The 17,157-nt window shown below is 38.6% G+C and overlaps 1 protein-coding gene across 1 annotated transcript in view; it reads right to left on the minus strand.

Annotated features, from left to right (window-relative positions):
• The window catches only part of GRXCR1 (glutaredoxin and cysteine rich domain containing 1), a 39,259-nt gene extending 31,277 nt beyond the window's left edge, over positions 1-7,982 (minus strand). Inside the window, exons 1-2 of the mRNA XM_065634601.1 lie at positions 7,587-7,982; positions 5,011-5,013 (exon numbers count right to left, since the gene is read on the minus strand). Of these exons, the coding sequence (XP_065490673.1) occupies positions 5,011-5,013; positions 7,587-7,982 (399 nt within the window). The remainder of the gene's footprint in view (positions 1-5,010; positions 5,014-7,586) is intronic.
• Positions 7,983-17,157: the final 9,175 nt, after the last annotated feature.

Genomic DNA, 17,157 nt, shown 5'->3' on the forward strand with positions numbered 1-17,157 from the left:
CACAACTCCCACCACTGCCTCCTGCAGACACGGTTTGTAACAAAGCAGCATCTGCTTATGTGCAGTTTGTGTAGGATCTGATCCACTAGGTGTGCTCAGAGGACACCTACTGCATCAAGCCCTGCAGGTGAGACAGGCAAAGGAACACCTATTTTGTGGTTCCCTTAGGACATGAGTAGGAGGTAATCACCATGTCCTGTCAACACTGAGATGCTGAGGCACATGGTCAAGGCAGATACTTAGTCAAATTTTGATTAATAAAAGGCTTCTTCTACCTTTGAGACAAGGTGGCACCAAAGAGAGGTTTGGAGGATCACAGTTTTGGAGCTTGATATCCAAGTCCTTCTTCAGAGACCTATGGAATTTTTGAATCCAAACCTAAAGTCTTGATTAAATCTAGTACTACATATACATGCTCTGTATATACATATTTACTGCAGTATTAAGCGTAGCTTCTTTGCTCTGCCTTTTGTCATGCAAAAGATAAGGACAGGGGATGAAACTTATTAATAAATCACTCTGTTTGGGAAAGTAGCCACATGTCATGAACTTCACAGAGCGAACAATTTAATTCTGTTCTCCCTCACAGCCCAGAGCGGCACGTCTGCCTTTTCCTACAGGCTGCACAACCTGCTTGGACCACGGGCACTTAGACCCTAGCTGGGGTAAGCCGGAGACAACTCTGTTCAGTACCAGTCAGTCATTAGAAGCTGTCGTTTATCAACAGAAGAGAGAAGGTGCTCTCACCTCACTGCTGCTTCCATCTTGCACCTACGAGAGTGTGATTATACTTGAGACTCTGCGTTTCACAGAGCCTTGCTAGAAGATGTGTTAGTTCATTCTCTCTCAGGGAAGGCTGGTGTGCATGGGTTCAAAACCACCAGTGCCTGACCTCTACTGCAAAATGTGTAAAGGCCAGTTCTCAGCCGTCTTTCATTTTATGTAGTCATTACCTATGCTGAATGGATAAAAATACTGCAGCCAGTGGGGAAACATTAATTCAGTGTTATAACAATTTTCACTCACCTGCAGGTGTGGATGAGATTCAAGAAGCAAAGTACTTGCTTATTATAACCTCTGAAGTAGAAATATATGTAAACACAGAACAGAAATGTTTGTTGACCCAGGGCTTGCCTCTGCTTAGCCCCATAGAGTGCATCCAAGTGTCTCAAAAACACTGTCCTCATTTATGGATCATTTACATGGATGAAGACACACCACAGCAAGGATAATTTTGAGGCCATGCAGTGTTCTGAAAGGTTGGACAGATGTCCAGTACATGCTAATCAGACTGCCAGCATAAAAGTCTAGCAACGTTGTTTCTTCAGCTGTTCATTCAATCTTCACAAAGTGATAAATGTAACCACAGTTTTGTTGCTAAGCTTCCCAATGCTGAGCGTACTGAAAAGTCAAGACATTCCTTACCTATATTTTTAAAAAATGAGACAGCTAAATATTTCTTAACTCAAAGCTTGTATTTCACATAAGAGGTTTAGGTAGTTTAAAGTCTATTTACTTATCATTTCAAGTCTATGTCAAATATGTATTTCAAATCCAAAAGCAGCAAACCCTAAAATATCAGAAACAGTCTAATAATAGACCTGCCTGAGCTCAGTGCTTTACAGCTGATTTATATGAGAACATAAGAACAATAAATACCAATATCCTAAGTACTGACCAACCCCAGGGTCCAGTTAAAAGCTCACAGACCTGAACATCTGCCTTTTTAAATCAATGTCTCTATTCAGCTACCAGCTCTGGAAACTACCTGTTTTAACTGCCACTTAATCAGCTGAATGAGCTGAGTCACTGTCCCATGCGTTGTGGTTACAGACCAAAGTACTTAGGAAGGCACAAAAGAAGTAGCAAAGGGACACTATGCCCGTTCCGGTGGTGATCCAGTTGTCTTTCTAACACTGAATTTTCTGTAACAAACAGAAACCTACTTTTAATAATCACCTGTTCCTCTATGTCATTACAATTTTTCCTGTTCTTCAGTGGATTTCAGTGCTACACTTTTTCATAATTACTTTTCCAGACTTTTTAACACTAGAAACATATATTGGCACTTCATACCTCAGAGGAGGTACCTACAGCTCACTGGGATTTATCTCAATCCATATATATGGCATTACTACAGCAAATGCCATGGCCTTAGGTTATGAACAGGTTTCCCTAACAGTGCTACTAGGAGGTACAAGCAATCCAGCACATCTTTTCCTTTTGCAAGCTATGCCCATTTGGGAGTCACAGGGCAGTATGTACGGATGAGAAATATGAAATGGAATTTGAGGCAATCACGTACAATCTAAATCCAGTTCTAGCAGAGGCCTTTGAGTTCAAAGAGTCCAGTGATGCTGAAGTGTCACAATTGACCACCTACCAAGGAAGTGAGGAGGATAACATCACGACTTCTCCAGTGAAAGTGCAGATTTCTCTCTCTTTTCCCAGAGTTTTGCAGGTGGTAGTGATATGTGCTTCAGAGGCTGGAGTGGTATATAACGTGCCACCCACGCTAAAACCTTTGCTTGTACTATTGCACAAAAAACTTTCCTTAACAGCATTTTGTAGCATCTGCCTTCTTTGGAAGACAGTCGTTTTTGCTGCTGTCTTTCATTTTATTTTCTCTAAGGTATTAGCTAGCCCTACTGGTTTGTAAGCTCTTCATATCCTGTTCTCTATTAACTTTTCTAGGTCACCTACAAGTAAAGAAAGATGAAAGTGAACCTAACCATCCCAGAAGCTCTCTGTCTCTTAACAAAGTTCCACCTGACTCTTAACTCCTTCCCATGTCTCTCTGTAAACATTAATAAACTAATTCTTTATCAGGCTGAATATTGACTTGCACTTTGCAACCTTAAATGTTAGCTCTACCTGAGACACCATACTGGAAAATATCATAAAGACCAAGTACATTATGTTTGACTCTTCACCCGTATCCCCTCTGATGCAATGTTCACAAAGGCATTATTCAGGTTTGTTAACCAGACCTGCCCTTTCGTAACAGATGTCAGCAGGCCCTGCCTGACAATGAGATCTGTAGCTAATTTTGCAAAAGGTGACCTTTCAGAGGAGGCAGAACACCAGTGGATTGTGTAAGTTTGGAAATAGAAGAAAGAACCCACATTAAAATGGTGGAAATGAGGGGAGACCTGTGTAAAACTTTTGGCTGAGCTCCATTTGTTGCACGTTGGGATGGAAACCTGGTCTGGCATGAAATGATCATTGCACTACTTAGTAATATGCAAGACAATCCAAAGATTTTTGTTCTGTGTAACCTGGAAGCCATCATAGGGATTGCCTAGTCAGAAAAATTGGTCATGAAGAGAATTACATTTATTTCAAGGAAACAAGAACCATTTCTCTACTAATTTCTATGGGAAAATATAGGAAATATTCATACCCATTCACATTTTAACAGTGTTCTAAGTATTAGAAAACAAAAATTTTAGTAACATACAGAAATAAGGCCACAATTACTTTAGATATGCAGAGAAGGTCATTATTCTTCTGATTCAATTACCACGTCAGATCCCCAGCTCTAGAGCTGCCAACATCATCAGTTTTAGTGTTTTCAGCAGGAGATGATTTCACTTATACTGAGGAGGTACATGAACAGGGACACTGGGAGCTTTAAATCCTTTATGTTATTCAGGCTTTTCAGTAGTGCAAATTTCTTGCAAATAAAATATTTGTGACTGTTTGACCGCAGCACTGCCAGCCCTGTAGGTGGGCCCCCTGTGGTCACAGGTTAGGCAGACACCAGTCACCATCCCTGCCCTTCACCGATGACTACCGGACCGGCCTCCTGCCTTCCCCACAAAGCAGGGGATGGAGAGGTGTTACCACAGCAACGCCTTCTCACACACCCCCCCCCAGGATGTGGTTGCCATGTCAACAGTCTCCTTGTGGCATCTACCCCTGGGAGGGAAAGGCTGGAGGAGTTGCCATGGAAACTGTGCTCCCCTACAGCATCAATAGGGCTGGACTCTTCCCTGCCTTTCTGCCCCCGAAATATTTTGCCATGAAGCCGAGATAACCGCCAGACTCATGCTGCTCTGTCCCACAGCATCCCCACGGCCATGCCAGCCCCAGCTCCCACCCAACTGGCATCAGCTTCACCAGCCTGTGCAGGGCTGACCTGATGGGAGACCGTTTACTGTCACAGCACAGGAGCATCTCGTGTCTGGGGACACAGACAGTCATCGGACAGACTAATGCGAGTGACCTAGCTTCTCTTCTCAAGGAACAGTGGAGATCAGAGGTCGCTGGTTGTACTGGTGATGGACGTACTCAGTGCATGGATGTGGGAAGATGTAGCAGCGGATGTATGTCTACTTGGCAGCAGATATATATTTTCAGGCCAAGCTTGTATCATACAACAACAACAAGTAAAAACACCTTTTCATCTAGAAATAGTTCCTGTATTATATCATTTCCTAAACACTCCAGAAGGTGTGATTTTTTTCAGATAAATCTGTTATGGGAAGAAACTGTCTGAACCAAGTCTGTAGAAAGGCCGTAGTTAGAAAATGTGGAAAAAATATTCCAAAACCCAAATATTCCAATGAAAATTAAAATACACAGGAGTGCTTTTAGCACAGGTATTTGAACAGAAAATACCAAAGGTCTTGGCTGCACGACTTAATAAAGCCCAGTTAATGAATCCCTGCTTATCCCTAGAATATCTGAGCTAAGTGATTTGTTTTAAAGGATCTCTTCTATGTCACAAGGAGCAGTGGGGATTTTGCTAACAGCATAGTAGAGGAGTTTGTAAATATAGTCTGAAAAATCAGAATGCTTACACTACAGAAAATCTAAAAAAAAAAACGTAGTTTCAGCCTCACAGGACATTCACATATACTCAGTGTTTGGCTTCTTGCATACACATTTTCATTAATAAGTGATACATTAAATACTAAATAAGAAGTGTTTGCATTCACAAATTTATCAGTGCTCAGGTTTTAGGACTGTGAAGAGTTCACGTGTGTACTCTATGATTACAAATACCTGCTCCGACACTGACTCTGAGAAATATATATTGAGGTCACCTAGTGCTGAATCATCAAAGGGGCAGAGATGGGCTCTCCTCAGGGATAAGGGACTTCATATACATCTTAACTGTTGTTATACATCCACTGCTGCTCACCTAAGAAAAGTGAAACATGTAACTGCAGATGATCTTACATAATCAAGGGGAAAACTTATTAAAAGTCCAGAACAAGAGATTTTGAGTTGTATCTTCTAATAGAGACATATTTCTGTTTTATCGTATTCTTGAATGAAGAGCTCTTGTTGTTCTCTAAGCGGTATTATTGTGCAATTAATTGTCTGGAATGTACTTACAGAAAAGTAGAAATCATTCTCTAATCTCATCCTAAAGGTCATAATTTCATTTGTAGTTGGACAGATTTTGATCATATTTCACACAGAGATCAAGCAGTTCCAAATCAATCTCAAAGCCAACCTTTGTGCTTTGCTGTACTCCATGTTCACCATGTAGCATAGAAAATTGGCTCACAGTATGACATAAAAGATGATACGCGAATGACCGTTCTTCTTCACTACACTTCAAACTTTATCTCTGGGCAGACAGGAACTTGTTTGTGTAGAAACCTCAAATCATTATGTTCTCTGTATTATTGAATATATGTCTTCAATCCAGTAGATGCTTAGGGTAAGAATATACAGCTATTTCTGGAAACCAATCATCTAGATCTGCCCAAGCAGAAGCTGCTCAGTTGCCCATATATTTTCCTCATGTGCTTTCAAAACCTGCCTATTTTTTAGCCTTTACAATGACTGTAGCAGAGAGTTGTTAAGTGTAATTATGTGCAGTATAAAAAACTGAATAGTTTGTTTTCACCTGATAGTTTCATTTTTCCACTTTCTTCTGCTGTAAAGTATGGTCAATATGAGATCCCTGTCACCTTTTAAAACATTAATATTTTACAGGTTATAATTATGGACTTTTGTGCTAGACTTGGCTACACAGTTTTCTGAAGTTATCTGATGGATGTGCCTCCTCTCAAGTCTTCCTGTCTTCTGGCATGGAAATAGTGCTGATCCTAGCTGTAACTCTGATAGGAATAAAGAAACTTAATTGCAATCAAAGTACATTGATTTCAGTCCATGAACCTTTTCTGAAGAACTTCCAGCCTAAAACTAGAGATAGAAACAGCAAGATGACAGGGACACTATGTCTTTGGCCACATCCATTTATTTAGATGATTCAAATTCCTTAGCTTGGTGTCACTGACACTGCAGAAGGAAGCTTTTAGGAGGGAAGGAGGCTGGTGAGGTGAAATGGTGTACTCCATGTAGTGAAGCATGGAACAGTATTTGGAATCAAGGTTGGAGAAGAATCCAGACATGCCCTAGTTAACACTTCCTAACTCATATCTATAAATTTTATACTCAAGGATAAACTTTTCACTGAGTGCCTTGAAAGAATGCAAGCTATTGGAGTGCTATGTGATGTAAAGAACAAAAATGAACAGCTAATTCATCTTTGAAATATTAATCTTGCACAGGAACATCAGTATTGACAGAAAGACTGTTAGAATTTAGGTACAATGTAGAGGATAAATTCATATTCAAAAGCAATTAATGTTAATCTATAGCCATTTCTAAATGTATTATGAAATAACTTCACTTCAAAATAAGAAAGAACTTTCAGAAGATTTCATTTCAATACACAGCAGTCATTACAAATATCAAATTCCCCATGCTGTAAAACTGCATAAATGCTTTTAAAATAATGCCTTGAGGTCAATTACTGTTTAATTTAAGCAACCATCCTAATTCTGGATTATAGTAAATTTTAGAAAGAGTTTGGTTGCATACCTGTTTCTCTTTGGGTAGTAATGCTTATTAGACTTGCATAGTGCATATAGGTAAATTACATATCTAAGCTGAATTTTTTAGAACTTTTATCTCGATTTTTCTGAGGTCTGTATTTCTCAGCCTAAGGCATCAGTGTGGTATATACTGTTTCAAATACAGATATTCTGCTCCTTCTACAAAATAAATGGAAAACAGACATTAATAAAAGAGACCTCTGTCTAAGTTTCATTCCCCTGAAATTTTCATATAGGAAAACTATCATTGCTGCCATCCCGCATCTAATTTGATCTACTTTGCAGATTAAACACAATGGAATTTGCAACTATACATATTTACATGTAGGGGACAGCAGATAACATCGTAAACTCCTTAGAACTAATATAATAGGAGTGGAAACCTGATACATCTCTGTACAGTGGATCTGTACATATCTCCAGTTAATTCCTCTGTTAGGTTTCTTTCCTGGTCCATACATGGGAAGCACAACATACATATTTCTAGTCAACAAACTTTAAGTCAAATTTGAAATAAAAATTTCGCAGTCGATTTGGAGTGTGAAGATGGTGTGTTCCAGAAAGAGTAAGCAAGAACAGCAATCAGACAGCAACGGGAATGAAGCAGAATTGAATTCAGAGTTTGAGAAACCATGAACGAGAGAGGTTTGGACAAAGGGAAAGAAAATGTGGGGAGTTAAAAGGGACAGACACAGGGCTTACAGCCAGCAGGACCATATCACCTACCTGAAATACTTTTGCCAAATTGTCAAAGAGGGCTTGACCAGCGCTGACTTTATGCTTGACTCCCCTGACTGTGCCATTTTTGCTGAGGATGTTCACTCGCTTTGTACCAAACCCCCTCTCTTTAGTAGCTCGGACTAAAATGAGCAAGTCGTCTTGCTCATTCTCATTTTCATCGCACTCGGACCCTACGTGTCCGTTCTGCTGCCCGTCCACTTCACTCAGTCGGCTGGTTTGGTCGGTCTCTGAGCTGCTGGCATACTCGGAGTCCAGCGAGTCGGCAGCCTCCCCGTTGGTGTACACCTCCTTCAGCACCCTCCCGCTGTGTGAGGACGCGACGCGGAATCGCACCTTCCTCAAGAGCCTCTCGCTCTCCGCCTTCATCTCACTTTTAAACATCGCCTCTTCCATTGATATAAGCAGTTTGCATTGTTCCAGTGTGGTGCCCATTGCATTTGCCAGTCTGTCACACTTGACAACAATATCAGCGCTGTTTTCTGTTGACAGGGGTTCTCATATTAAACTAAAGAGGGTTCCCAAGAAGCTACAGTGCCATTCTGCAGTTAATAATGGATGCATTTGTGCTATGGTTACCTTTAAACTAAAACCCGTAAAATGATCCCATCAATTAAATATTAAAAAGCCATAGTGTACTTTTTAGCACTAAGGAAGAAAGCAAGAAAGGGAGAAATTATATCAACTGATTAAAATAAAAATTGAAACCCACACATTATCAACACAATAATAGATATTACACAAGTTTATATGAGTGGAGTTTTTGTTTCCTGAGACAGGCGAAGAGGATGAGTTTTTTACAAGGTCTGCGGAGTCAAAAATGTTTATATACATTACACCTGAAGGGAAAATTGCAAAATTCAGTACTGGAGTCAATGATGGGTACACTTCTTTCACCAAAACACTTAATTCCAGTCAAACCTCATTCACCAAAGGTTTTTTTTTTTTGTGATGCTGTCCTTTTCACAGACTGAGACAGCAGTGGAAAAGTAATTAGTCACACTTTGTTGCAACACAGTGGTATTAAATAAAATCGAGCCACAGCTAGTACCAGGCAGTAACCACAGTCTCTGTTCTGTTTTGTCAATTATTCAAGTGACTAGACCAGGGGAATCTGAACAAGGAATAGGAGAAAACTAATTAATTGGGGCAACAAGAATCAAACAAAGAAAAGTAGGGTAAGGTGGATTCAACCACAGGGGAAGCAAACTTCCCTATCCCAGCAAATCACAAGCAGAGGTTTGCACAGTGTTAGGCACCCAGCTCTAGATGTAAAATTAACAAATCCACACTTGAGGTTTCTGGCTATGTCTACTCAATATCATGCAGGATGACCTTAGACCCCCAAGCTGGCTCTGAGTTTGCACAATGATCCCTACTTACAGTGTTATTTCTGTTTTTTCTCTCCATTTAAAGTGCAAAGCATCTCTTAGAGCAGCACTGAGAACTCCATCCCCTTCTCACTTTACTGGTAAACATTCTCTACGCCCTCTCTACGGCATCATTTTCTCTCTAGACTCATGAATACTGAATTGCTTCCTGCAGCCTGTGACCCCTCGACAGGTGTAGGCATGAAATGAGTCCCTAGATGCTCAGCCAACCCAGAACGGTAACGCCTGTGGTCATGAGCAGCTGCAGAGCTTCAAGCATCTGAGGAGGCTTTCTGGCCAAGATTTTGGAAATGGTATTTCAAATCTTTCAGCAATTAGGTGGGAGTTATTGTGAATTTCTTTTGAGCAAGGGGAATGAAAATACTGCTCTTCAGCCCAAGTAAAATCACAATTTTTGTGACTAAACTCAAAAATTATTTCTTTTCCATCTACAAAATAGAAACACAAGTGATTAGCGGCATTTTATAATTTCATTGTTGCTGCACTGCTTTCTAAAATGAGGTGATTCACTGTATTGTCAACTACTATTATTCACATGGAAAAAAAATAGGTAAAAATATTACAAGAGCTAAAATGCATTGCTACTCATCTTTTCAAGAAGAAAAACAGTTTGTACCAAAGTCTGTACCAATATTGAACACAGCTGTAAGACACCTTGTGAAATTCATTTTTAGGAGGGTTGAATCACACTGTAACATAGCCACTTGACCACAGGAGTTTTGTTAATAGATACAGTTCATTATTAATAAAAACTGACTTCAAAACCAACAGTAAATAACTTTTTTAACATTCTTGTTTTTTAAAAAATCAACAAAAACTCCGAATACTTTGCAATCAATTGCCACAGATTAAGAAATCTGAGCTTCTATAAGATAAATATTTTGCACAACACTTATAATATTTTAATCTCCTCTAATTGCTGCTATATATTCTTTAACACAGAAACCATTTTATGCATATTGCAAGTAACAGGAAAGCTTGTATTGTCTATAGTGCAAAATATTTGATGCTACCTGAGTGATTTGAAAAATTTAATGTAGTGTTGAATAAACACAGAATTAATCAGTACAACATTTTACAAACATTCCAAATACTGTTAGCATCTTGTTCCCTGTTAGCAGGAAATTACCTCATCATATAGTTTCATGGCAATTCCATTATTTACTGGGAAATATTTTTATGTCTTTTTATGAGAAATGAGAAACTGTATGCACAGTTTTCTCTGCAGAAAAATAGTTAAGCACAGTGAAGAGTGCCCCTTGAGTGAGGTGTTTACATGTTTAATATTTCTTCTTGCTGTTTGAGCTGTGGACCTTCTCTGGGCAAACATGTGACTTTGAGGGTAAGAGTAGACAGCCAGCAGGAAACAGATTACAGACTTTAAACCAGTTCTATTCATGACATAAGACATTTAGGAGTTCAAAGACCTGAAATGCACAAATTTGTACCATCTGCTGGGTGTGTGTTCTCAGCAAAGGCAAAAAGGATGGACCATGAGTAAGCATCTTTGTCCCCTCTGTAGAATAAAATTTGTAGCAACTGCTGACACTAACTCCACTTGCCCACTTTGATGCTGCACCCTGCCAGCTATTATATTTGTGTTTGTCACTTTCTAGCTCCTCTAGACAAAATTATTTTCATTCGAAGGGTTGTTTCATTTAATGAGCAGTATCCATTATAAGCTAACCTGTCAGGGTTTTGCAGTAATGAGATATTTCTTACCCATAATTATGACTCTTGCTGAATCATTTGGATACTGTTAGGTTTTGTTTCTACTTGGTTTGGTCCTAATGTTCTACTTTGATTAATTTGAGGCCAGGGGGCCCAGCAAGCATAAAGTCAAAGCACACAAAGAAGAAAAAATATGTCACTATAGAGATTTCTCCTGAATAGAGAAGCACCCTGTAATAAATAAATAAATAAATAAACAGATAAACAAATTAAAACCTGGATAGAAGGTATTACATCTATTGCCTCTTCTTTGACTCTGCCTCATCTCTCAAGAAACTGGACTAGCCCATTACTTTGATGTTATGCCAAAGAATATGGTTTCCAGTAAAAGCCTCACATTTTATTACATTCAAATTTATCACTAAATTGAAAGGAACAAAGAAGATGATGCTTCTGCTAGTTGTTGACTTTTGATGCTTCTTCCTGACACAGCCAAGATAACAGTACTGGATGAAGCCCAGGGGACAGATGCTGTCCAGGGCAGCCTGAAAGGCAAACATCTGCTCTGAGATAGAAATCTAAGAATCTTCCAGAGTCCACGCAGGAAAGTGACTGCAGAAGGCAAATCATCGCATCTTTCTTCCATAACAGAGGAAGCAGAGAAAGTCTAATTAATAAGCTTAGTCTGAATACTTACCTTTTAAATAACTGATATTAGGTAAGGTGAGGCAAAGTCTTTAAACCATTTAAGATTAAAGCTTTGAACTAAGCTAAAGGAGCAATGACATTACATCATGTGAGACCCTTATAATAGTATCAGGAAGGAAAAAAGAACAGAAGGAAACCCTTGTCTCATTTATAAACCTGACACAATTTCTTTAATATGTAGGTGACATCTAGCTGTCAGAGTTTATCATATATATATATATATATATATATACATACTTCAATTTCAGCATCTTATACAAGTAGAGAATCTGTCCTAGGCACTCCATTTCTGTAAGTTTAGAGCACTACCAGCTTCCCCTCAGGAAAGGACCATCAATCAATGACATTCAACTGTAGCAAAATGCTTGAAAGAGTATCTAGCTGTGTATATTAAGCAGCAAAGATTGTTTGCATTTTGCTAACGAAGAGTGTACCATTCCCAACTACTGTAAAAATGGACCTCATCACATTCCCATTGATCAGAGAATAAAAGGCCAAGGTATAAAGAACTGTTAAAATTGGTAGCATTAAAATACTAAAAGCCAAGAAATGAAATTCAAATCATGAAAATGAGACTTTTAGAAGAAAACAGATCTCCAAATAAGAAATGAACTAGGTTGAAATCAACAAATGCCTTCTTCATGTCTGAACATGTGACGATTTTAATAGAGCAGTTTACCTTATGACAATGCATTATACTCTCTGTTTTGATGCACAGTGTAAGTGGGGCCATTTTGCCTTATGTATTTGTGGGTTACTAAATATACATAGCAAATCTGTAGGCTGATTTGATACCATTCACACTGGTGTCACTCATCATTAGACAGATGGCAAGAATTCACAGTGATATGCCTTGTGATACTAATTTTTCTTCACTCTACAAAGTCTGTTTGCAACTGCCTCTATCTTTATTACACTGGTAGTAATTAGAAGCATATTCCTGTAATCTCTAATTATTAATGCACAATTAGCAGAGCAATCATCAGGACCCAGATATTCAAGAGCCCTGGCTTTCCCATCTATTGATGGGAAGAAGGTTTTTTTGGTTTATAAAAACACATGAGAAAAATTGAGGTTTTTTAGTCTGCTACAAGTAAGTAAAATCTGTGACCAAGATGCTCTAATACTTTAGAGATTACAAAAGCAGATGATTTGAACAGTGAATGCTAAAATTGTTTACAGCTGAGACAGATTTAGTGCATTTCCCACTTGCTCAGAGAAGGAATATTCCCATTTGCTAAGCTAGCAAAACATCTATCTATTTTCTGCAGGTCCAGAATAACATTTTAACTGCAGTAAAGTTCAGGAGGATACACAGAGCATGTCCAGGTACCCATGAGGGAATTCTTGCATCTGACAATTGTTTGTCAGGCATAGCAGCTGCTGAACAGAAACACTACAGATGAGAACAGACTGAGAATACTGTTGCTATTATAATGTCTAATTATTCATATGACAAGTGCTTTACACTGTCATTTATTTTTGTTTGTAGATTCCATTTAAACTCTGTTAAACAATTGTTAGATAGAGTGGCAAGTTTCTGTGTCTATGTTTCTGTTTACATTAGTGAGCTGGGTCCATTGTTTCTGCAATCTATATAATGAAGGAGTTGAATGAGGAAATCAACACGTCTATCTGGGCCATGTACACAGGCGCACAAGGAGGCAAGAGGACATATGGGATCTTTATGCTACCTTTTTTGCCAGGGGTAGTGGAAAGCCTCCATTTCCAAACTCTTTAGTGAGAAACGCTCCACATTTTATCTGAAAAGCTAGTCAATGACTGTAGCCTGAAATTCACGACCATTTCAGCACAGTTCTTTCATTGTTGCTTTTTCCTCAGTAGGTTTCCATAGGAGCCAAGGTGCTGAGCTAAACACAGAAGCGGAGGTCCATGAAGAGCATCTGTCTTTATGACGTAGTTCAGTTTCTGCCGAAAACTTATTTTGTTTATTTACTCTGAACCAAGTCAAAAGGTCAGCTCTTAAATATGTTAAATATCTGAGTAATATGAGGCACAGACCTGTTTTCCTTCTTCAGGACAGCCTGTCAAGTACTTCTAGCCTACTGACTACAATAGTAAGAATAGTGGCTGCAAACTTTGACCCACGTCACATGGCTAATAACAGGTGTAATTGTTTATTTATTCTCTTACACAGCCAGCCTCAAAATTCATTGTTTGTAGCTCCCTTTTTTTCTAGTCAGGTAAGTGGTCATCATAGGATGTGTGTAAGTGTTAGCTCTCTCTTCAGAAGGTTTAGCCAGTAGCTGGCCACCAGAATTTTCAGTGGCCACAAATTTGAGAGTCTAGAATAGGATTGAATTTATATGCTGATCTCCACATTAAGATCTTTGGTATATTTTTTCTGTGTTCTAGAATAATAGATGAAAATAGTGAGAGAAAAATATTTCCATTATAGCAGTAATTTGTAGAGGAAAGAAAACTGCATTATGAAAAAAAAAAAAAAAGTTTTATAGGTGTGATGCATCAGGAAAAAAATCTCTAATTCAACAAAGACCAAAAAAGCACGTCATAAGAGGTAATTGCTCAGCCAGACTGTTCCCTCATACAATGTAATGGCTAGATATTAAGGTAGACATTAAGTTCTGTCTGCCCAAGTAGCATCATGGTCAACTGTGAACCTCACAATTTGTCAGGCCACATACGCAGTCCAGACATGTCCTCCTCTGCGTAGAATGAAGAACCGACTGTGCACCTCACCACCAAATCACCTCCCTGCTGAGCACAACAGACAAGACCCAGGGAAAGAGGTCCAGATGCCAGAATCTAGCAAAGAACACACGTGGGTGTCACTGTCAACTAAAAGGTTGCTAGGCTGTGGAGCAACCATTAGAAAAGTATGACAAAAACTGCTTTCTGTCTGATCATTCCACAATGGCTCTGCTTGAGCCCATCTCCGATTTGGTTTACTGACATTAATATTGGAAACTATAGGTGAGGCTGTGTTGCAAAAGAAAAAACTCGAGATTAGAAGACATTAATAGTAGAGTAAAATATTTGTATACATTTCTTGTAAATTCTGCTTAAGCTTCCTAAATGTGAAAATGCGCTCCCATCGTTTTGTGCTGTTTATAACATCTTTGTTTGAAATCTGGCCTAAAATCTGATAGTCCTTCTCTATCAAATGTCACAATCCAAATACTACCAAAGATCTGGAAGAAGAACCTACTACAGGAAGCATTGATTCACTAGGAATAATATTGTCTCCTGTACCCATACTGCATATATCGTTGTTTCAATGATGAAGAAACAACCAGGAAATTTAAAAAGAGGTTTATTCTTTGCTTGGAAAGAAAAATGATTCTCAGACTCATGATAGTATTCAAGGTTAATTTTCAGGGACTGCAAACAGTCCCTCTTCATTGTGAACAAAGATTAAAAAATCAACATGAAAGCTTCGGAGAATCATTTCCATTCTCAGAGCTCCACGTGAAACAGCCTCAGTGGCAGCAGGGATACCTGAACCCTGTCCTGAGATTCTTTATACATCTGTTTCTCTTACCTCCCACTAGCGACATAGACCATCTTTCTGTGTTGAGCCTGTTGTTGAAAAATGAAAATAACACAAGTATAGGAATTAAAAGGATCTGGCATTCACTTACATTGGAATAAAATAGGGGGAAAGAACTAACACTCCAGTGAAATTCAATTTATTTCTGCTCTTTCTCATGTTAAGTACGCCAAGCGCATTTTCCAGGCTATCCATGTTCACAGATAGTATCTCTGGGTAATATCAGCTAAATAAAATTTAAAACAAATTCTATCAAACTTCTTTCATCTTTTGACTCATAAATTCTTATATTAATATATGTACCAGACACAAAATCCTTGTAATCCTTTTTATAATTTTATATGTTAGCTGTCCTGGTTTCAAGGGGGATGTAGTTAATTTTCTCCCTAGTAGCTGGTATAGCACTGTGGTTCGGATTTAGTATGAGAAGAATGTTGATAATACATTGAAGACTTAGTTGTTACCAAGCAATGTTTATAACAAGTCAAGGACTTTTCATCCAGAAGGCTGGAGATGCACAAGAATCTGGGAGGCACAGCCAGAACAGCTGACCCAGGCTGGCCAAAGGGATATCCGATATCATATGATGTCAGACTCAGTACATATTCTAGGGGAAGAGGAAGGAAGCAGAGGACGTTCAGAGTGATGGTGTTTGTCTTCCCAAAAAGCTGTTCTGTGCAATGAAATCTGGCTTTCCTGGAGATGGCTGAACACCTGGCTGCTGATGGGAAGTAGTAAATGAATCCCTTGTTTTGCTTTGCTCACATGCATGGCTTTTGCTTTACTTATTAAACTGCCTTTATCTCAATCCATGAGTTTTCTCACTTTTACTTTTCCAATTATCTCCTCCAATTATTCCATCCCACCAGGAGGAAATGAACAAGTGGCTGTGTGGTGCTTGGTTTCTGGCTGAGATTAAAGTATGACATAGGCCTACATGTTGCTTTTAATATTTTGGACAAAATCCAAATAGATTGTCAAATGCTGCATTGTTAAATTTTGGGTGTGGTCGTCTCCCTCTTGAGTTGTTGTGTTCTGTTAAATAGCTGCTGAGTCTTACTGCTAAGTTGTCAACACTTCATTAGTGAGTGACTCTATTTAAATATATCTCTTAAATGTTCCTTGGAGACAAGAAAGATTTAATTACATAGTTTTACTAGAATTATTCTGAGACACTTATAAAGAAATTGAAAGGATTTATAAGTACTATGGGTAGGCTTACGTTTTTAAAATTTTATTCTTAGACTACAAAATTTTTTTCAGGTCAGTTTAAATCCAGCCTGGGTTTTTGGATAGGTAATATTTATTTTGGGACTTGAACTCTGAGGGGATCAGTGCAGGGATCAAAGCAGCCCTTTTTTGGTCAAATTAATACTTCTGTGGGAGTACTTACAAGTTACTTCTTGCAGACTGTATAGAAATTCTGCTGACGAGCACGCAAATGTCTACCAAAACCCTACATCTGACTTGAAGCACAGATGTTGTATGCCTCTCTCAAAAATATGACTACTAGTGGCTTAGAATATTATTTTTGGGTTCGTGTCTCTGGCTTTTGCAGGAGAATATCATATTTAGCCCTTTCTTCCTATCATTTTTTTCTCCTTAGAAAACCACATAGCTATTGTGATTGTAGACAGTAGATATAATAATGCAGCTTAACTCTCATTTCACACGTGGGAATAAGAGTGATGAAAATGAGATAAATGACATTCATTTAGTGTCATTGTCAGTAGCTAATGTTATTGTTAGTATTCTTTCTGTGGGTTTCTTTTATTCAAAACTTGATAAATCCGTATATGTTGTTTGTTCTCCACATCTTCAGATCATTTCTGAGAAAAGAAAGACTCCAAAATCTTGTGAAGTTGGCTTTTTCCAACTACTGTTTATGTACATAACAGCAGACTGACTCTTGTATAAGAAAGATGATCTGCATACACTGTGATTTCCCATATGGCCACTACCTGGTAAGAAAAGTCACCCAATCCCTGGACTGCTGTGCTATTTTTAATTTAAGATAGAGTGGATATCCATTTTGGTGAAGGAAATATTTATGTATATACAAACGTATTAAACCCTAGATGGAGAGGAACGCATTTCATACAGCCTTCAGAATAACAGAAACATATCAGCTTTGTCTTGTGTGCCCCTGAGGAGAGCTTAATAGCCATGACTTCCCAAAGGTGAATCTTTATGAGATCTGGAGCCATACATGGACACAGAAGAGATGAAACCAGTTTGACTTTTCCACCGGACAGTG

The sequence above is a fragment of the Caloenas nicobarica genome, chromosome 4 (assembly GCF_036013445.1).
Source record: "Caloenas nicobarica isolate bCalNic1 chromosome 4, bCalNic1.hap1, whole genome shotgun sequence".
NCBI classification, from domain to species: Eukaryota; Metazoa; Chordata; class Aves; order Columbiformes; family Columbidae; genus Caloenas; species Caloenas nicobarica.